The 21,724-nt window shown below is 44.1% G+C and overlaps 2 protein-coding genes across 2 annotated transcripts in view; one reads left to right on the top strand and one right to left on the bottom strand.

The window, feature by feature from the left end:
• LOC139532223 (beta-galactoside alpha-2,6-sialyltransferase 2-like) overlaps positions 1 to 16,431 on the top strand; it is a 25,986-nt gene extending 9,555 nt beyond the window's left edge. Inside the window, exons 2-6 of the mRNA XM_071329587.1 lie at positions 2,972 to 3,817; positions 6,352 to 6,449; positions 6,830 to 6,931; positions 10,412 to 10,586; positions 14,321 to 16,431. Coding sequence (XP_071185688.1) covers positions 3,043 to 3,817; positions 6,352 to 6,449; positions 6,830 to 6,931; positions 10,412 to 10,586; positions 14,321 to 14,568 — 1,398 coding nt within the window. The 5' untranslated portion in view covers positions 2,972 to 3,042 and the 3' untranslated portion in view covers positions 14,569 to 16,431. The remainder of the gene's footprint in view (positions 1 to 2,971; positions 3,818 to 6,351; positions 6,450 to 6,829; positions 6,932 to 10,411; positions 10,587 to 14,320) is intronic.
• LOC139532224 (parapinopsin-like) overlaps positions 11,798 to 21,724 on the bottom strand; it is a 25,126-nt gene continuing 15,199 nt past the window's right edge. The window contains exons 2-4 of the mRNA XM_071329588.1: positions 18,730 to 19,055; positions 16,680 to 16,913; positions 11,798 to 14,016 (exon numbers count right to left, since the gene is read on the bottom strand). Of these exons, the coding sequence (XP_071185689.1) occupies positions 13,675 to 14,016; positions 16,680 to 16,913; positions 18,730 to 19,055 (902 nt within the window). The 3' untranslated portion in view covers positions 11,798 to 13,674. The remainder of the gene's footprint in view (positions 14,017 to 16,679; positions 16,914 to 18,729; positions 19,056 to 21,724) is intronic.

Raw genomic sequence — 21,724 nt, 5'->3', positions numbered from 1 at the left:
GTTGTAGAATTTAACGGCTCTTTTCTGGATTTTGATAATTAGTGGGTATCGGCCTAATTCTGCTCTGCATGCATTATTTGGTGTTCTACGTTGTACACGGAGGATATTTTCTCTCTCTGTGTGTCTCTCTCTCTCTCTATGTGTGTCTCTCTCTCTGTCTGTCTCTCTCTCTCTCTCTCTCTCTCTCTCTCTCTCTCTCTCTCTCTCTCTCTGTCTGTGTCTCTCTCTCTCTCTGTCTGTGTCTCTCTGTCTGTGTCTCTCTCTCTGTCTGTGTCTCTCTCTCTGTCTCTGTGTCTCTCTCTCTCTCTCTCTGTCTCTGTGTCTCTCTCTCTCTCTCTCTCTGTCTCTGTGTGTCTCTCTCTCTGTCTCTCTCTCTCTCTCTGTCTGTGTCTCTCTCTCTCTCTGTCTGTGTCTCTCTCTCTCTCTGTCTGTGTCTCTCTCTCTCTCTCTGTCTGTGTCTCTCTCTGTCTCTGTCTCTCTCTGTCTCTCTCTCAATTTTCAATTCAATTTGCTCTATTGGCATGACGTAACAATGTACATATTGCCAAAGCTTATTTTGGATATTTACAATATAAAAATGAGAATCTAAATTGTCAACGGAACAACAATAACCAAGTGTCAAAATAACCATACATTCAACAATAAACATACAGTAGAGTACATGTGCAGGTTGATTGATCTGTCAGACTCTGTCCCTCATCTTATGGCAGGCAGCAATGTAGTGCGCTGCCAACCCACAGCTCTATGCCTATCCTCATCAGAGAGGTCTTCGAAACCTTGAATAAGGGTTTCAAATTTGGGGAATTGACACTCTCTAATTGTTTTATTTTTGACATTTTGTCAGGAAATGCAGCTCTGTCTCAGGTTCTGCTGTTGTGCAGTGGTTGCACAGCCTTTCCTCTACAGGGAGCCAGGTTTTCCTATGTCTACCCTTCTCAATGGCAAGGCTGTGCTCACTGAGCCTGTACTTTGTCAAGGTTTTTCTAAGGTTTTGATCAGTAACCATGGTCAAATAGTTAGCCACGGTGTACTGTCGATTTAGGGCCAGATAGCACTGCATTTTGCTTTGTGCTTGTGTTTCCCAATAAGCAATGTAGTTTTGTTTTGACTGTGTTGTAATTTGGTTTATTCTGATTGATTGGATGTTCTGGTCTTGAGGCTTCAGTGTGTTAGTAGAACAGGTTTGTGAACTCAGCCTCAGGACCAGCTGGATGAGGGGACTCTTTTCTTTGCTCAGCTCTTGGAATTGCAGGGCTTGGTAAAGATATGAGGGGGGTCACTGTATTTCAGATGTTTCCAAAACTTAATTGCTCTTTTTTTAGTTTTTATTATTAGTGGATATTGGCCTAATTCTGCCCTGCATGCAATGTTTGTAGTTTTCCTCTGGACATGTAGGATAATCTTACAGAACTCTGCATGCAGGGTTTCAATGGAGTGTTTGTCCCATTTGATGAAATCTTGTTTCGCAAGTGGACCCCACACCTCGCTGCCATAAAGTGCAATTGGTTCAATGACACATTCAATTAGTTTTAGCCAAATTTTAATAGGTATTTCAATTTGATTTTGTTTTTTAATGGCATAGAAGGCCCTGCGTGCTTTCTCGCTCTGTTCATTCACTGCCTCATTAAGGTATCCAGTTGAGCTTATTTTTAAACCTAAGTATTTCTTAGCTTAATACTCAGCTGTGATGGCTCAGTCTCTACCACTGTTGTTCGAAAACATCAAAGCTCTCCATTTAGTCTAAAAAAAGACTCCAGGGGCCAATTCCACTACAAATTGGAGAAACGTCAACAATTAGCGAGTGCTGTTGTGAGACCTACAGCGAGCATTCTGCTCCTGCGTGCCACAGCCTGTGATTACATTTGACCTGCTATTATAATAATGACTGCTACTGTTCTTGTTCATTTGGTCATCCAATATGTCCCCCCCCCCCATTGGGCTAACTAATGTACAGGGTGGTAAGAATTGGCTGCACCTGCAAAAGAAAATGGCACAGTGGGTGAATGGAGGAGAACACATTACAATATTTTCTCTGGGCAACATGTTTTCCCCGAGTGAGCACACCAATTTATGTTTTGCTCAAAAATATCCCGGGAAACGACGCACATCACGTTACCTCAGGTTTCACTTCACAAACAGGTCCCAGTTTGGATGATGATGATTTAAGCTTTTTCTACTGTGTGAAAAACACAGTCTGTTTTCACTGTGGTACGTGGGAGAGGTACAGCACAGCTCCCCAACCCATCCTCTGCCCCTGCCCATGGAGAATGTAAACAGACATGACCTAACCTAACCAACTCAGGGCCACAATGCTGTCAAAACTACAGTCCGCCTCAACAGGATCAAAGAGTGAATACGAGGATAGATGGAAGGACGGATTGGATTACTATTCAAAATGTCCCTATTGCTTGGTAAAGCAGGAATCGGCGCCTTCTCTATTAAATAGAAAGTTCTGACACGGGCAGGATACGTCCGAGAGAGAGGAAGGCTTTCATGTCTCAAAAGTAAAAGACAGTCCAGTTCCGTTAGAACTTCAAAGCGGAGAAAGAAGGGCAGGAAGGAAGTATTTTCAACAAGGGAGATGTGTCCATCCTGGTCTTTGTAGTTTTTCATATATCTCTCTGTCCGTGACCCTGCGGAAAATCAAATGACCATAATACAAAAATCCCTATCAAAATCTCTGTTTAAGCTAGAGATATCATTTTTTTTTTTTTTTTTTGCATTGGATGCATCTCAATCCACCGCATCCACTAATGTCGGCCTTCCGCATCTGTTTTGCAATGAATTAATATGTTATTAACTTAGTAGAAACCCAGCCCCGGGCCCTGAGACCTTAAGCTATTATCGTGCTTACACTTACGGATGCATTGTGTTGTATGACATGGGCCTGTACTACTGAAGTTGCTCATCCACTTTATTGTATGAAAATGTGCTATACTAATAAAGTTAATAATCTAATAAATCTCTTTAGGCCTCATCCTGAGCACTTCCAGGTCGGCCTCTAGGGGTCGCTGACACAACCGGACCCCAGCTGCACCCACCATGACCCCAACCATGAAGCAGTGGAGGCAGCTGGTTCTGGTGGCGATGCTGGCCTGGCTCCTCATCTTCCTGGCCCTGCTCTCCCACTTCCTGGACCCCCGGGACGTTGAGCTCCGCTCGCCCTCCTCGCTCACCCACACCGAGACCCGCCGTCTGGCTTCCATCCAGGCCAGTCCATCGGGCATCAGGGCTTCTCCTCTCCAGGTGTCGTCCTCCTCTTCCCCCGCCAACCAGGACCCCAGCCACAGCCGACAGGGAAAACAGGAGGCCCTGGAGCTGAGCCAGAATTGGGAGGTGGTCTGGAATGAGGTGAGCGACCAGGAGGGGGTGGATCAGGAAAGGGAAGAGAAGATTAGGAGGGAGAGACTGAGGAGAAGGAGGAGGAAGAAGAGAGGGGGCAGAGACGAATACTACTTATCCCAGTCCAAGGCAGTGGTCCAGTGGCTGCGGAGGGGCATTGCCTCAGCGGGGATGCTTGCTCCACACCTGCAGAAGTCCATGAGGGACTACCTGCATCTCAACAGGCACCACGTGGCCTACAGGGGGTTGCGCAGGGGTAGGCAGAGCAGGATGGAGGTACTCTGCGAACTGAAGGAGCAGGCCAGGTTGAGGACACTGGACGGGACAGAGCAACCCTTCTCTGGGCTGGGCTGGGACAAGCTAGTGCCCCCACGACCTCTGGAGCAGCTTTGGGGCCAGGGGTCAAAGTTCAAGTCGTGTGCGGTGGTCACCTCGGCCGGGGCTATCCTCAACTCTTCCCTAGGGAGAGAAATTGGTGAGTACTGTAGGACAGGTGTTACACATTTCTCTGAACATCGGCAGGAATTATAACGTAACTGTTAGCTCCAATGTAAATAAAGACACATCTGCCAAGTTCTGGTATATATCTAGATGGAAGTAAAGCTCAAACTAGATGTATTACACCCAGCAGGAAGTTGCAACACAACATACAAGTCACACAATCACAAATGTATACCTTCCAACTGGGCAGAGTCATCTCCTTGTATGTCTAAGATAAACAGATTCTCTGTTGCTGGGCAGGAACTAAGTCTGTTCTTGGTAGTGTCTTGGCCCGGCCTGAACCCAGAACTTTCGTGGGCGGGGAGGTGTGTGTGTGTGTGTGTGTGTGTGTGTGTGTGTGTGTGTGTGTGTGAAGGCTTCAGTTGGAGTGTTGTTGGGTTGGGCCCCTCTGGCCCCCCTCCCAGAGGTCTCTTCTCTCTTCAAATGTTGTCCTCACCTCAACCTCGATGTTGACTTCCACATCTCTCCTGACCCTAGTTCCACAGAGACTAGGCTAGCTTATCAGGAACTGAGGTTCGACTGTTGCCCTTTAACTACTTCTTTAAAAAATATTTACATGAAATGAAGAACATGTCTGGACAGACAGACAATGCAGTATTACACTCAAGCTCCAACATCCTAACCAATAACAAGTTAGTAGTACTAATCAGACTGATTGTACAAGTTATTACAGCTAATTGGCTGATTGTCAGACTAGTCTTCGTCACTGCATAAGTGTATTGCTTTGGTAGGTTTGATTTACCCTTAGAATTGAACTGGCCTCTACCCTTACAGTGCGTAAGAGCTCTGAAGCGGGGAAGTTCCTCACGCCTATAGAAATGGCTCCGCGTTCAGTGCGTGTGAATGGGAACCCTGGCTTACTCTACGGGCTCTTTAGACCGCTCTACTTTGTATTCATTCAGTAGCCTTTCGTGTTGATAGCGTCAGACTGTCTTTTCACTCCCCGTGGGTTTGTTCATTTGATGTGATGAGTAGCCTGCGTGTCCTTGAAATGAGGAGGAAGAGCCGCGACAGTAATGCAGGCACCTTTTATAAATGACACTTCAGCCCGTAAGATCTCCAGACCTCCAAAGAAAAGGGTTTGCTGCTCTCTAGTGTTGGAGTTTGGTTAGTGACTCCATGAGCATCATGATGAGCATAATATTATAGTTTACCAGAGCCTAGACTACATATACACTGAAAAGAAAACGCAACATGCAAATATTTCAAAGATTTTACTGAGTTACAGTTCACATAAGGAAATCGGTCAAATTAAATCAATTCATTAGGCCTTAATCTATGGATTTCACATGACTGGGAGTACAGCTATGCATCTGTTGGTCGCAGATGCCTTAAAAAAAAAAAGTAGGGGCGTGGATCAGAAAACCAGTTAGTATCTGGTGTGACCACCGTGTGCCTCATGCAGCGTGACACATCTCCTTCTCATAGAGTTGATCGGGGCTGTTGATTGTGGCCTGTGAAATGTTGTCCCACATGTCTTCAATGGAGGTGCGAAGATGCTGGATATTGGCTGGAATACGCTGTTGTACACGTTGCTCCAGAGCATCCCGAACATGCTCAATGAGTGACATGTCTGAGTATGCAGGCCATGGAAGAACTGGGATGTTTTCCAACTTCCAGGAATTGTGTACAGATCCTTGCAACATGGGACCATGCATTATCATGCTGAAACTTGAGGTGGTGGATGAGTGGCACGACAATGGGCCTCAGGATCTCATCACGGGATTTCTGTGCATTCAAATTGCCATAGATAAAATGAAATTGTGTTCATTGTCCATAGCTTATTCCTTGCCTATAGCTTATTCCTTGCCCAGACCATAACCACACCGCCACCATGGGGCACTCTGTTCACAACGTTGACATCAGCAAACTGCTCGCCCACACAATGCCAAACACGCTGTCTGCCGGTACAGTTGCCAAGAGTGTGCATAGCTGTCAAGGCAAAGGGTGGCTACTTTGATTTGTTAAACACTGTTTTAGTTACTACATGATTCCATATGTGTTATTTCACAGTATTGATGTCTTCACTATTATTCTACAATGTAGAAAATAGTAAAAATAAAGAAAAACCCTTGAACGTGTAGGTGGTACTGTGTTTATATATAATTTATAAAAAAAAAAATAATAGTACAGACTATTGAATGAGACCATATACAAATGTTTTTGAGAAGATATTTATAAAAATACAGTTGTATTTCTTTTCATTTTGATAAGACATGAAAATGCAATGAAATTTAAGGTTATTTGATTATGTAAAAAGCAAAATGTACAAATGTTAAGGTTGTGTTATATTTGGTTGTGAAATTCTTGGGAGAAAAAATGGAGTCCCCAGAAATGGAGTCCCCAGAAATTCTGTCTGAAAAAATGTGGACCCCACTGAAAAAGTTTAAATACCACTGCACTCGAGGGAGTCATTCAACAACCACATGACTTATGTAGATAAACCAGGCAATTTTAATGGTACTGTTGGGGTGATGCATGCAGCTAATGTCCATACCCTGTACTCAGATTCCCATGAGGCTGTGCTTCGCTTCAACGCTGCTCCTACAGAGGGCTATGAGAATGACGTGGGCAACAAGACCACCATCCGCATCATCAACTCTCAGGTAGGTCCCCCACTTCACCTCCTGTGACTTTTCCTTGGTACTCAGAACCCCCTATTGATTGTCAGTAGAATCACTGACACTCTGCCTTTCGAATATGATTTGAGTTGATCTAGAGCTGAGTGAAACCGCTAGTCAGACCACTAAGACGGGCTATCTCATCACTACCACACTTAGGTGTATCATGAATGATTGACTAGATATCATTTGGGAGAAGGCAAGTTGGCGTATGCGATCTGTACATGTGGACTGTAGGTGAGATGTGCTCCTATTGCTTTGCCGCATATTTGTGTGTCCAATACCACAGTTCCAGGCAAGATTACATTTAGCCTGGGGGGCTGGAGAGCTATCAGTACAGCGATCAGTCATTTGTCTCCCTGCAGATCCTGGCCCGGCCCAGACATCGCTTCAACACCAGCGCTTTGTATAAGGGTATGACACTGGTGGCCTGGGATCCTGCACCGTACTCTGTGGACCTGCTCAGGGTAGGTCTCTCTCTCACACTCACTCACTCACTCACTCACTCACTCACTCACTCACTCACTCACTCACTCACTCACTCGCTGTCAGTCACACGCTGTCAGTCACACGCTGTCAGTCACACGCTGTAGTGTGTATGTGTCATTAATGACTTCCTAATCATCTCCTGGTTCATCTTAGGGGAAAGTCTGGTGCAGAGTGAGCCAGCAAGCATCGCCGTTGTTGCCTTAAGCAAAGCACTTAAAACCCTACAACTGCTCCAGCAGCGCTGCTTCCAGCAATGGTGTGTCTTGTGAGAGAGCGTAAACACTCATTTCCCTTCTAAATGGACAATAAAGTGCCTCATATTTTATACAAACCATCTTAGGGTTTTCACAGAATAATTCAGAAAGTGTCTGTGTGTTTAGATTCAGGTATCTGGTGTGTAGCGTACACAGGCCCCTTCCTGAGATCCTGTTAGCGGTAGCGGTCATGTTAACATTTAGCAGAGGCTTTTCTCTAGTGCAACAAACAGTCGGTTAACCAACTGTGTGAACACGCTCGATGGTGACAGTGCTGTTTTCAGTCTTTTGATTTAATGTGGTTCACGTGTGAATCTCCAGATGCCAGGAAACATGATGACCAACTGGGTGGTAATGAGGAGAAGCTGAACGATTTAAGGACAGATCTTCTGTAGTTTCCCACTGACTTTAGACTAACTCAGTCCTGGTGAGGTGGGGGAATGGTTGTCTAGTTTATTAGTGTTCCTCAACAGGCTCTAACCTCTGGAGATGCTCTGTTTTGTTTTCAAGTAGTTTGACAAATTGCTGTTACATTTTCAACAATGTAAGTGTGAAAGGGAATTCTCCCGAGTTCTTTGTTGAGACACTGGTAGGGTTCCAATCTTCCGTTCTCAGTGTATGCGAGATGTGATTTGTTTGTCTTGTCAGTTGAAAGAGATGGTAACTAGCCTAAGAATGATCCTAAAATCGATCACAATAATACAAACACTAATTACATTTTTCTTCTGAAAACACAAATTTAGGCCTGGTCAGTTTGTTAGAATTCCCTCCTCTGTCACACAGTTCAGTAGGCAAACTTTGTTGAACGTTGCAAGTAGAAATGTCATTAATAGAGCAGACGCAATTCCTTATTTTACATGTCAGAGAGGCATGTTTGTTCGGCATAAAATATTTCTATCTGAATGTTCCATTGCTGTACGTACCCTTGTATACATTGCCTTCGGAAAGTATTCAGACCCCTTTACTTTTTCCACATTTTGTTACATTACAGCCTTATTCTACAATTTATTAAATAGTTTTCCCCCCTCATCAATCTACACACAATACCCCATTATGAAAAAGCAAAAAAACAACTGATATCACATTTACATAAGTATTCAGACCCTTTACTCAGTACTTTGCTGAAGATCCTTTGGCAGCGATTACAGCATCGAGTCTTCTCGATTCTGACTAGTCTCCCAGTCCCTGCCCCTGAAAAACATCCCCACAGCATGATGCTTCCAACCACCATGCTTCACTGTAGGGATGGTGCCAGGTTTTCTCCAGACATGAGGCTTGGCATTCAGGGCAAAGAGTTCAATCTTGGTTTCATCAGACCAGAGAATCTTGTTTCTCATGGTGTGAGTCTGTAGGGGCCTTTTGGCCAGCTCTAGGAAGCTTTGGTGGTTCCAAACTTCATCCAGTTAAGAATGATGGAGGCCACTGTGTTCTTGGGGACCTTCAATGCTGTAGAAATGTTTTGGTACCCTTCCCCAGATCTGTGCCTCGACAATCCTGTCTCGGAGCTCAAAGGACAATTACTTTGACCTCATGGCTTGGTTTTTGCTCTGACATGCACTGTCAACTGTGGAACTTATATAGCAAGGTGTGTTTGTGCCTTTCCAAATCATGTCCAATCAATTGAATTTACTGTAGGTGGACTCAAATCAAGTTGTAGAAACATCTCAAGGATGATCAATGGAAACAGGATGCACCTTAGCTCAATGTTTAGTATCATAGCAAGGGTCGGAATACTTATGTAAATAAGGTATTTCTGTTTTTAAGCTTTAATACATTTGCTAGAATTTCCCCCAAAAAAGTTTTCACCTTGTCATTATGGGGTATTGTGTGTAGATTGCTGAGGAAAATGTTTTATTTGATCCATTTTAGAATAACGCTGTAACATAACAAAATGTGGAAAAAGTCAAGAGGTCTCTCCGAAGGCACCATATATAGAGAACAATGTAATAACGTGTTTTACATTACCTCTGCTGTCTGCCACACACAATTGCATGGCATTATTTAAAATACAGATTGGACACACACACACACAGGCACACACACACGCACGCATAAGGCCAATGATCAAGGGCTGTTATTCTAATGGCATCCACTTTGAAAGTGAACGCCATTGTTTGTATGTTTTTGTTTGTGTGCATGCGTGCGTGTTTGTGCGCTCGCAGCAGTGCATGTGTGTTTTTGTATGGCCTACTGTTATACATGCACCCAATTTGTATGGATGGTTGAACACATTCATTGAGACATTACCAAGAAATTTGCTCCAGACTCAGAATCCATTTTAAACGAATCACTGTTCTGTATCTAATGCTTAAAAGACATAATGTACTCAATTTTTCCCCCATGTTATCCTGACTGTTTGAAGAACCAAAGAGTTACCAACACGGTATCTGTCACCTAACAGCTTAACGTTACTGGGTGTCAGATCAAAGGCTGGTATTTTCACTCTGCGGTCAAAGCATCACCACGTTTTTGGAGCAGATTACCTCTGTCAAATTCTGGCACCGTATTGCCTATTTAGTGCCCTTGAACTGTAGGGAATAGGGTGCCATGTGGGATGCAAAATAAGATTTAACTTCCAGAATAGAGAGTTAATTAAAACATTTCTGCTGTAGTCATTCATCAATACCTGCTATGGGAACGAGGGAATGAGTATTGGTGTAACAAACCTTTACTTTAAAAGGTTGCGCTGTGATGGTCTCTTGTCATCATTTCAAGGGAATATCCATGCCTGACTTTCTTCACTGAATCATGGATTTAACAGACTCTTGTGTAAGCAGTGGTGTATGAAAGGAACATGTATTTATACAACATTTTAGCTTGGGGCGTTGGGATTCCTGTGGTGATGTTGTGAGTCAGTCAGTATGGTGGTGTTGGATTCAAGCAAATCTGCATCACAATATTGGCGCAATATCTGTAGCATTTTAACATATGTTCTTTCCCGTAGTCAAATAAAATCATAGTACTAATTTTAGCTGCTCTAAAAATACAGTCGCAGGTAGACTGCTCCGTTAGCAGGCTGACCCTGCTGACCTACAGAAGTAGTTTGGTTTAACAAAGACACTGTGTCAACACTGCAGTGGCAGCAGTGAGTCTGCCCCTCAGGAGATGCTGTCATGATTGTGCTGACCCGGAGTAGCAGCGTTCTATTTCAGATAACGTCAGGAAAGATGCTTGGTGCTGACTGCAGTCTCCTCTCCTCTTCAGTGGTACGGGAACCCAGACTATGACCTGTTCACCCCGTACGAAGAACGCCGGCGGCTCCACCCGACACAACCGTTCTACGTCCTCCACCCCAAGTTCATCTGGCAGCTGTGGGACGTGATCCAGGGGAACACCCAGGAGAACATCCAGCCTAACCCCCCGTCCTCTGGGTTCATAGGTGGGCATGCGCCTCTGATCGTCCACCCGGGCACCCACCCATCCATTTATCTGTTTGACTGCTGTGTCTGAAATGGTACCCTGTTCCCTGTGACGGGAACACTCTTCAGCCAACGTGCATCAAATTCACACAACTTTATTAACTGTTGAGATGCAGCACATACTGCAGGCCTAGTTCAGAACACATATGGTGGTATCCTTGGTTCAATGAGACAAGCAGGCTTTAAGTAAATGGCAGCCAGAAGGATGCATGTTTTTTTTGCTTTAGTGAGTGAGATCTGCGATTGCTCAAAGGTAAAAATATAACGGAGCTTAATTGTTATTCCGTGTGTGTTCAACCCCAACATCTATTTACAAGGTTACACAGTCAAGAGGGCACAGGTGCTCATTAACGATTGGCGTTCCGTCAAGTCGATTATCGATTTTCTAATGTCATTAAGCAAATACTCATTTTCAAGATAGCCTGGTGGGTAGGAGCATTAGGCCAGTAACCGAAAGGTTGCTGGAGAAAATTCCCGAGCTGACAAGGTAAAAATCTGTCATTCTGCCGTTGAGCAAGGCAGTTACCCCACTGTTCCCCGGGCTCCGACAACGTGGATGTCGATTTAAGGCAGCCTCCCGCACCTCTCTGATTCAGAGGTTGGGTTAAATGCGGAAGACACATTTCAGTTGAATGCATTCAGTTGTACAACTGACTAGGTATCCCACTTTCCCATATTATGTCCCGTATTGCTGTTTTGGAACTCTGAGAAGAGCAGAGCGGTGAGACATCAGAAATTGTGAATATTAGGGGTAAGATTATGGAAAGGCAAAAAATGGGCTATTGTCAAAGCGAAGCAACCTGTTTCACTTTGAATCGCTTTTTCAAAGCGAGTTCAGTTACATCATATGTTTATACTTAGGTATTTATACCATTCTAAACCTGCATAAAGTTTGTCCACCCACACACAAACCGAAAGTACAGAGTCCAGAAAGAACAGCAGAATGGTGATTCATTCCTGTGTGTTTTTTTCCCCCCTCTTGTTTTGTTCTCAATTTACATGAGGATGGGGGGGGGTGTTAGGCCACCATGGCAATTCCTGGAAACCCCAGCAGGAGGGCTTGAGGGGGGTCGTGTCGCCCCGAGCACGTTACTGTGCTACCACCACACACATAAACACACAAACGGAACACACACTCACTGCCAGCAGCAGTACTCAGTGAGGCAGACCATAACTCACAGAAGGATTTTATTTGGGTTGCAGTCCATTTATTTAACTGTTTTTTGGGGTACAGTTTATTAGGCAGTGAGAGGCGGTGCTGTTCAGTTTGTCATGTGGATAAAGACAAGCAAGTGCCGTATGATGGCTACAGCCACTGTGGCAGCCCAGTGGGGTGCACGGCTGTTGACTGCCTGCTGGGAGCTGCTAGGTACCTATTTAGACTTGTAGACTGAGGCACATGTCAACATGCAAAGCCAGTTACTGCATGACTCAACACTACAGGCACAGAAAGATGGTAACTTTAACAGGTTGTGGCTTTCATACAACGCCTGGCTGTCATCCCAACATGCAACTATTGGTTGGATCAGCATTGTTTCCACATTGTCATAACTAAACATTTCAAACTGACAATTGAACATTGATATGTCGTTTTGCCCAATGGGATGATGGCTTCAAGTGTTGCAAACATACACACTTTGTTACAATTCTCCAACTGTTTCTGGTTTATTACCCTACCCACCCTGCAGTGAAATGGAAAATCCCTTCACATTGCCATACATTTAATACCGGTTTAGAGTGTAATACTAACCAGTTTTACATGGTTCACCCAGGTGCATCATCTATAAAATGTTCTTACGCACAGATATGATCTTAAATAGTTGAAATCCACAGCTATATAGTAATTTAATAACCATGAAGTAGGCGTGAAAATATTGATTTAGCAACTTGTTGCGATCTGGAAATGAACATGGTTGTGTGTGATTTACACCCTTAGTTATGTGCATAAACATTGTGATTATCCTTCATATTATTTCAAGAGCTGATGATATGAAGTGTAATATAAAAACGGAGCAAATAAACGAGGCCTAAGGTGATTTTGATCTCACAGATGCGGTACAAAAAGTATTCAGCTTCACCAACATCATTCACATAGGCTTCATAGATGCTTTAGAACAAATTAGGATTATCTGTCTATTATTGCACTTAATTGGAAATGGCCACAGTTATGACCGCATACTGTAACGGTTATGACAAAAGCCTTTTTTGGTACTGTAACAGTAATGACAACACTGTAAAGCCGCTGCAGTCTTAATACAACTCTGGGGTCTATCAACGTAACACATGTTTCAATATGAAAACAGAAGTTGTGGAAAAATACAAGTTTTTATTATTTTGACGGCAAGACTGGACAGGAAGATATCCACACCTTTTACGGAGTAACAAAGTAACAGTTGACCATCTAGATGGGTTGGGGCGGTTGACACACCTTCTATAACATGGATCATCAACTCGATTCAGCCGCGGGCCAACGTATTTTCTTCTTAAGCGGATGGGCGGGGGGCCAGAACATAATTACTGCCAATTGACAGCAAGAAGCCAAAACAGATATAACATTATCTAAAGCGTAAACATTTCAAAACGTAAAATCAATTGGAGCTGATTTTAGTCTAATGTCCAACAACGAAAATTCATTATGTATTTTTGCTATGAACTTACGGGGCCAAATGAATCCGCCAGTTGGGACAACCTGTTCTATAAGATAATAGATCACAGTTTAGTTTCTGGGGTGATGACGTGGAATAGATCACTTTTGTTAGTAGAAGATTTTGATAGTTCTCTGTCTGGGTAACGTTGTGGATTAGGTCACTGACTGTATAGAAGAGTTCTCTGGTGACACAGCGCCTCATGATGGATCATTTTATGGGTAGTCTGTTGAGGCGTTCTCATGATGACAAATCACTATGGAGAGTTGTTGGGTGACGCCACATGAGAGATCACTGTGTAGACAGTTTTTTGGGGGGGGCGACACCGCATGACAAATGCCAGGGATAACACCGTATCCTCTGTAGAGTTCTCGGTGGTGACGCTATCATATGACACAGTGGATCACTGGATAGCGTTTGTCACGTGGGGGAAAGGGGGGGTGGGTCGAGAGGGGCTTCCGGGGGTAGTGAGGGGGGTACGCGGCTGTCCACAGGAGGTGATCTCTGGGCTGGTCTGTTCGGAGACTGGGGTGGTGACTTCACGGTTGTTAGTGCTGCACTCCACCGTGTGGGGATGGTGGTTATGGTGGTTGGCGCCGGTGGAGAGCTGGGGCGTGATGGCTACGTTGTTACTGTGGCCCCGGCGGTTGAGCTGGATGACGGTGGTCTTGGAAGGCATGGAGGAGACGCCGTTCTCAGAACTGGGCCGTTTGCAGTGGAACAGGATCAGGAAACACCTGTAGAACTGCAAGGGAGGGACAAAGAGAGCGTATGTGAGGAGTGTTTGTGATAGGGGGGAGTGTGTACGTGAGAAGGTGTGTCAGACAGAGTCAGTCACTCCCCGTTTTTCAACACAGTGTAAACCCATTTCTTCAGACATTACATTTCCTAACATAAAAACAAAAGATGCAAACTAAAGGTCGGATTCCAGAAAATTTCCGTGGTGAATTATTTTTAGTCTGTCTGGGGAAACTGGCCCTAAAATGCTTTGACCCATAGATTGCAGTATAAGCTGTAATGAATTAATATTTGCCCTGTTTTGATTCCAGGCATCATGCTGATGATGTCGCTGTGCGAGGAGGTCCATGTCTATGAGTACATCCCCTCTCTGCGTCAGACAGACCTGTGCCACTACCACGAGCACCACTACGACGCCGCCTGCACCCTTGGGGCATACCACCCCCTGCTCTTTGAGAAGCTACTGGTCCAGAGGATGAACAGCGCCTCCCAACACGACCTCAAAACCAAGGGCAAGGTCACGCTCTCGGGGTTCAGCGCGGTCAACTGTGGGCCCTGACCTTTGACCTCCTATGGCCATCAAGAGACGGAGCGTGCCGATACTAATCAAGCGACTGAAGAGGCTAAGTTGAGTCAGCACTGTCGTCTGTGGGCTATGATCTGGCGTTTTGACCTTTGACCTGGACTGCTCTCGAGCAAATCGGGATGAAAGTGAAGAGGAGGAGAGTGGTGCCAATACTAAATCAACCTTAGGCTGTAGAGGCTAAGCTAGCGTGCTCGGGAACTGCTTCTGCCGCAATGGATAGTGTCAACAGCTGAAAGCTGCTCTGGCCATCCGGTTCGGAGACCAGAGACTGTCGGGGTGTTGAAATGATAGTTGTTTCAACAAGCTGTTTAAACATTAAAAGAAGTGAAATAGTTTAAAGGCCGAACTCTGAAATAGTTTAAAGGCCGAACGCCCGCAGAGGAATTTCTTCGTTTTCGCTGAGCCTAGAAAAAGGAAAAACAGCCTGTTTCTGCTGGTTAAGATAACAATAGTCATCAATGTTGTAATGAGGGGGGTGTTGTAGGGCATGTGAATGTCATGTTGTTGTATTGTGTAACGAAGTAGTCCTTCAGGGATGGATGTATTCCTACTGGAGAGATGGGTCATCTTTTAAAGGTATTGTTCTTGTGACACAATGTTGTACACGGGAGAGGTCTGGGTATGAACGTGGGGAAATGATCTATAGATTCAAATATTGAACATCGGTCAAAGGCATTTTTTTTTGCTGATTCAACTAACGAGGTGCATTTCCATGTACAGGTCATGTTTCGAGCATAGAAATAGAGAATTGAAAACATGCAGTGTAAAGGGTTTACTTGAGAGGGGTAGGTTTGAATTTAATCCGTTTCAAAAAGCATGTTTTGTTCCTTTTTGGTTTAAAAATGTTGTAGACCTTATTTGATCAATTCAGGGATAGTAGTGTATGTAGGTCTATGAGGAAAAACAACCTCTTTTCTTTTCACTTTTCTTGTATGGACCAGTCTTGACCTAACCACTGATCTCTCTCTGTGTGTGTGTGAGTAAGGAACTCAAACTTTCTTATCGATGTTCTCATGTCTTCGATGTAGGTACGCTATTTAAAGTTACTGTACCGCAAGACAAGATGGTAAAACTGACAGCAGTTACTTTTCCTGGCCTTGACATGATTCGACAGCCACACTATGTAAATAGAATGTAAATGTGGTTCGCTTGCCTATAGAAGTCTGGTCAAGTGCAATGCAGCTATGAATAGTTTGAGGCACATTTATTTAAAAATAATTGAACCTGTATTTAACTAGGCAAGTCAGTTAAGAACAAATTCTTATTTACAATGACGGCCTACCCCGGCCAAACCTGGTGTGTGCCGCCTTATGGGACTCCCAATCACAGCCGGATGTGATACAGCCTGGATTTGAACTAGGGACTGTAGTGACGCCTCTTGCACTGAGATGCAGGGCCTTAGACCGCTGCGCTCCTGATCTAAGGCTTTTGGTAATGGTGATGTAGACTTGATACTGTGCCAAATGTTCCCTGTGTGAAGTTAACTGTTAACACTACATCTTCTAGGAGTTCACCACTACAAAAGCAAAGCAGAGGCCTCAGCTTGGAAATATAAATGGACAAAATGTCCTTACGATGATTCACTTGTTTGTGTACATTGTGGATGGAAAGCACAAAAACACAGCAATAGAAATGTCAAGTGTTGGCTGATCTACTGCTGAGGGTAAACACTAATATTGACACCTTTTGTGATCTTTAAACAAAAATCCTGTTTACAGAATTTTCTATAGCCAGAATCAGTTTGTGCTGAACATAATGTGTTAGTTTGTCTAAAATTTGTATTTCTTTTCCATTGTTTTATACTTAAACTGTTGTGAATAAAGATATCGCACCTGCCTTGTGAGTTGACCCTTGTCTAACTAGCTGTTTAACTACATATCCCACAATTCAAGGCAAGGGCTGTATCTCAATTGCTTAAAAACGTATTACCTGCTCGTCTCCTCCCTTTGATTGAAACATACTTGACCAGTGGAAGAAATAATGGTGGAAGCTCGTCATTGGGCTGGCTTTCATCTGGTCACGTCTTTCACATCAACGTAGAAGAGGTGAGTAGAGGACACATTTTTGGTTTAGGTTCTGCTCACCTGTTTGTTCATGAGTATATAGATGAGGGGGTTGATGACGGTGCTACTCTTAGCCATGATGGAGGGCACCACGGTCAAGATGGGGGTGATGAGGCCCGGGTGTCCAAAGGTGGCCATCATGGCAATCACGCCGTAGGGCATCCAGCAGAGCAGGTAACACACCACCGTAGTGATCACCATGAACAGGATGTGGAACTCTCTCCGCCGCGCCGCCGACTTACGGATCCGCCCCACCTGAGAGGAAGTGATCATACATGAAGTTGTGCACAAATGTATATGAATGTATAAATGTATGTCCTGAGAGGCCAATCACATAGGAGGATGTAGAAGGACATACAAGGTCTTGTTCCAATACTTAGAGAAGTGTAATTTCCTTGTAATAGGCTAATCACTGTTTCAATTATTTTAATAATAAAGACTTTCCCTTCCTTCCCTAATTGACTTTAAAATAGGCTATTAAGTGACCTGACAGGACTGGATGAGTGAAGCAGGGTTTCCAGTTCACTACCTTTACCTATCCTGTCATGTCACGTCAGTTATTGCTTGAACTTCAAGGAAGGCAGAGCGCTTTTTTTAAAAGTATTCTAACAGGGCTACGCTTTAGTCATGCAAGTCGAAACACAATCTCATTACCAGGCCAGACCTGTCTGATCTGAGTATTCTGAAACACCTGTAGCCTTAGGATTCATCCCAGCTGAGAAAAAAACAGTCACACTAGGCAACTGCCTAATTATCTAGTCACAAGATGTTTTCTTAATAGGATATTAGTCTTAATTGCAGTGGAGGAAAGGGAACCAAGTGTTTCAATTTTTTTTTTTAAAGGATACTCCATCTGTCCAATTAACACAGTCTTAATCATGTAGAAGTAGTGTTCAGTTTCTCTCTTTGCGCGCACTCGCCTCTCTTCTCTCAATCCTACCAATCTGTAACCACCAACTTCCTTTCCAAGCATCTCAGTCTACAGACCACTGAAGACAGGGCATCTTTCTACAGGAAGTCCATATGAAGGAGTAGTACTGAGTGCATATTACATATCTATATATAGATCCAGCATTACGTTATTCATATTGTGGGCAGATAGCCCATTAGCTGTTCTATAAATACATGACTGAACATGCAAGTGTGATTTGGCAGTTAAACTGCAGGATTACCACTGTGGTAGTATGTGCAATTAGACACTTGAATGGTAGCCTAACAATGGATGGTAGCTGCTACCAACTCGGTGTTCTTGCGGTTAGAGTGTCTGCCCTGAGATTGGGAGGTTGAGAGTTTGATCCCCGGCTGAGTCATTCCAAAGACAGTAAAAATGGGACCCGGTGTGTCTCTGCTTGGCACTCGGCATGAAGGAGATCGATTGGAAGCAAGGCCCTGCGATAGACTAGCATCCTGTCAGGGAGATGTACATCGAGCTGCCTCATGCTACAGAAACAGGAAAGCTGTTTTGGCAAGCTTGTGCAAGGCTACTTACTCGCGGTGCTTAGTCCTCTGTAATTCAGTGGTGACCGTGCTAGTAATCAGTAATACATTGACTTTGCGGGGGTAGCTGGGTTCACTATGTTAATGTATGTCAAACACATTATTACTTAAACACGGGAGGGTGGAGACACCAGATAACGCTGACTGGGAGAGCGAGATATCACTAGGCAGTGCTTCAGCCTTCTACCCAATAACTGACCGTTTTAACGCTGCAAGTCTTTCTGATTATCAGTGGTTTATCAGCAGCTTCAGACCCTGACCCAACATGCTGATCTGGGGCTTTGCACGAGTAAACTTGACTCTCCTCTCGTTCCTATCGCCTCTGTTCAAGCCTCACTTCTATTGATGTGTTATTGACAGAATCGCACACCATCCATGTTGGTTTTAGGTACTGTAAATACCTACCACTTCTACAGATCACTTCTTCACTGGTAGATGATTACAGTTTTCAGAATAAGATGTTTGCGTGAAGAGTAACGAATAAACAGAATATGTGTAGGCTAAACATTGCATGGTGTGTTTGATTTCAAGCCATTTTTCATTTGAACCCATGTGGACAGGTGGGACAGCCCACCTGTTTGACAGCGTAGAGCAGCCTCCCATAGCAGTAGACCATGACCAGCACAGGCAGCCCCAGACAGAAGATGAACAGGCAGATGATGTAGGAGTGAGATTGGGGAGTCTGGGATGTCCAGGTGACCGAGCAGCTGGTCCCGGCCCCCTCCAGGCCGTAACTACTCCAGCCCAGCAGGGGGGGCACTGTCCAGAACAGGGAGTAGAGCCAGGAGCCCGCCACGGCCAGCAGAGGCTTGCGGTAGTCGGGGGCCCGCTTGTTGTACACGGTTAAGGTGCTGTAGCGGTCATAGGAGAGGAAGGCCAGCGAGATTAGCGACACAATTCCTGAGAGATGGATAGAGAAAGACAGGGAGGTAGGGAGAGAATGAGAGAGAGAGACAGACAGAGAGAGAGAGAGAGAGAGACAGACCGAGAGAGAGAGAGAACAAGAGGGATGGTGGTATACCGTGATTACCCATTACATGGATTATTGCAAGACAGTCACTGAGACAGTTTATGGTGCACTGGCAGGCTACCCTTTAAAACAGACTAACTGCATGCGTTCTGTTTGGCTTCTCTAAACTGAGCCTTAACACCCAAGTAAACGATCACCTTTGAAGGGGGAACATACGAAATTCCCTATTTTATACGGCCATTTTAAGCAGCCCCATGAACAACATCACAGTGTGCATTACAGCAATGAAGAAGAATATTGCAGCTCCTGCAATTATGAAAACAGTACTGTAGGTTTCAGTTACATTTTGAAAGCTAACTGCCTTCAGTAGTCGAAGTCCAGTGGGATCTGTGAGAAGTTGTGCACTGTATTATGTTATCAGATAGGAGTGATAAGTCCAGTAATCATATGCATATGGTCCTCTATACTGGATTTCTACACTCTTAGAAAAAAAGATTCCAACACGAACCCTTTTTGGTTCCAGGTAGAACTCTTTTGGGTTCTGTGTAGAACTCTCTGTGGAAAGGGTTTTACATGGAATCAAAAAGGGTTATCCTATGGGGACGGCCGACGAACCATTTTGGGTTCTAGATGACAAGTTTTACCGGATAATACTTTAATTTAGCCACTTAAAAACCCCAAACATATTTTATCACTTCAAGGGAAATATCATATGATGCTTGTACTGTATGTGCATGTGCAAACCATCTCAGCCTCCAGTATTTATGTTGCAATTGTTTGTGTCGGGGGGCTAGGGTCATGCTGTTATATCTGGAGTATTTCTCCTGTCTTATCCGGTGTACTGTGTGAATTTAAGTATGCTGCCTCTAATTCACTCTTTTTCTCTCTCCTCTCTCTCTCTCTTTTGCTCTCTCTTTCTCTCGGAGGACCTGAGCCCTAGGACCATGCCTCAGGACTACCTGGCCTGATGACTCCTTCCTGTCCCCAGTCCACCTGGTCGTGCTGCTGCGCCAGTTTCAACTGTTCTGCCTGCGGCTATGGAACCCTGACCTGTTCACTGGACGTGCTACCTTATCCCGGACCTCCTGTTTTGGACGTTCTCTCTACCGCACCTGCTGTCTTTAACTCTGAATGATCGGCTATGAAAAGCCAACTGACATTTACTCCTGAGGTGCTGACCTGTTGCACCCTCTACAACCACTGTGATTATTATTATCTGACCCTGCTGGTCATCTATGAACGTTTGAACATCTTGGCCATGTTCTGTTATAATCTCCACCCGGCACAGCCAGAAGAGGACTGGTCACCCCTCAGAGCCTGGTTCCACTCTAGTTTTCTTCCTAGGTTCCGGCCTTTCTAGGGAGTTTTTCCTAGCCACCGTGCTTCTACATCTGCATTGCTTGCTGTTTGGGGTATTAGGCTGGGTTTCTGTACAGCACTTTGTGACATCAGGTGATGTAAAAAGGGCTTTATAAATACATTTGATTGATTGATTGATGTTACATGTCTCAAGCCTGCAAAGTATTCTACAATTATAAATACTTGTAAACAGTAAATAAATACTAATATAACACTTACATGATAATAACTTCCTTTATAATTATAAAGTTTAAACAGTGCATTCGGAAAGTATTGGGACACCTTCCCCTTTTCCACATTTTGTTACGTTACAGCCTTGTTCTAAAATGGATTAAATTGTTTATCCCTCAATCTACACACAATACCCCACAATGACAAAGCGAAAACAGGTTTTTAGACAATTTGGCAAATGTCTTACCTTATTTACATAAGTATTCAGACCCTTTGCTATGAGACTCAAAATTGAGCCCAGGTGCATCCTGTTTCCATTGATCATTGCTGAGATGTTTCTACAACTTGGAGTCCACCTGTGGTAAATTCAATTGATTGGGCATGAACTGGAAAGGCACACACCTGTCTATAAGGTCCTACAGTTGACAGTGCATGTCAGAGCAGATACCAAGCCATGAGGTCGAAGGAATTGACTGAATGAATTATACCACAGAAACAAGCTTAGTGAAGTGCGAGGGATTTTTCTTTGAAGCTGAAGTACAAGTACATGCTTCACAGATCACATGACTGTGCATATAGCAATTCCCAACAACTGAAATGGTATAGACTTAAATCTACAGTAAAGGCCCCTGACAGGGCTTGTTTTCACATCACATATCAACCAAATGAGAAATTAATAATCATATGTTGTGTTTTCGCTGTAAAACATTTTTTTAAATCGGACACGATGGGTAGATTAACAAGATGTTTATCTTTCATTTGCTGTATTGGACTTGTTAATGTGTGAAAGTTACATATTTCGAAAAAATATTTTTGAATTTCCCGCGCTGCCTCTTCAGCGGAATGTTGTCAGGGGTCCCGCTAGCGGAACGTGTGTCCTAGAAAGGTTAAAGGAGAAAATACCTTTTCCGCTCATATAATATTTCTCACCATCACGGCAACTTATGTGCGTGTGTGTGACTGCGGTGTGTGTGTATAGGGATATTAGGGGTGTGGTGAAATGATGCATTTGCTGCAAATGAGTCATTGCATCACTCCATATATTCCACTGTAATTACTGCGCTATCAG

The sequence above is a fragment of the Salvelinus alpinus genome, chromosome 10 (assembly GCF_045679555.1).
Source record: "Salvelinus alpinus chromosome 10, SLU_Salpinus.1, whole genome shotgun sequence".
NCBI classification, from domain to species: domain Eukaryota; kingdom Metazoa; phylum Chordata; class Actinopteri; order Salmoniformes; family Salmonidae; genus Salvelinus; species Salvelinus alpinus.
The sequence above is the reverse complement of the archived record's forward strand: the minus strand, read 5'-3'. Positions and strand labels throughout refer to the sequence as shown.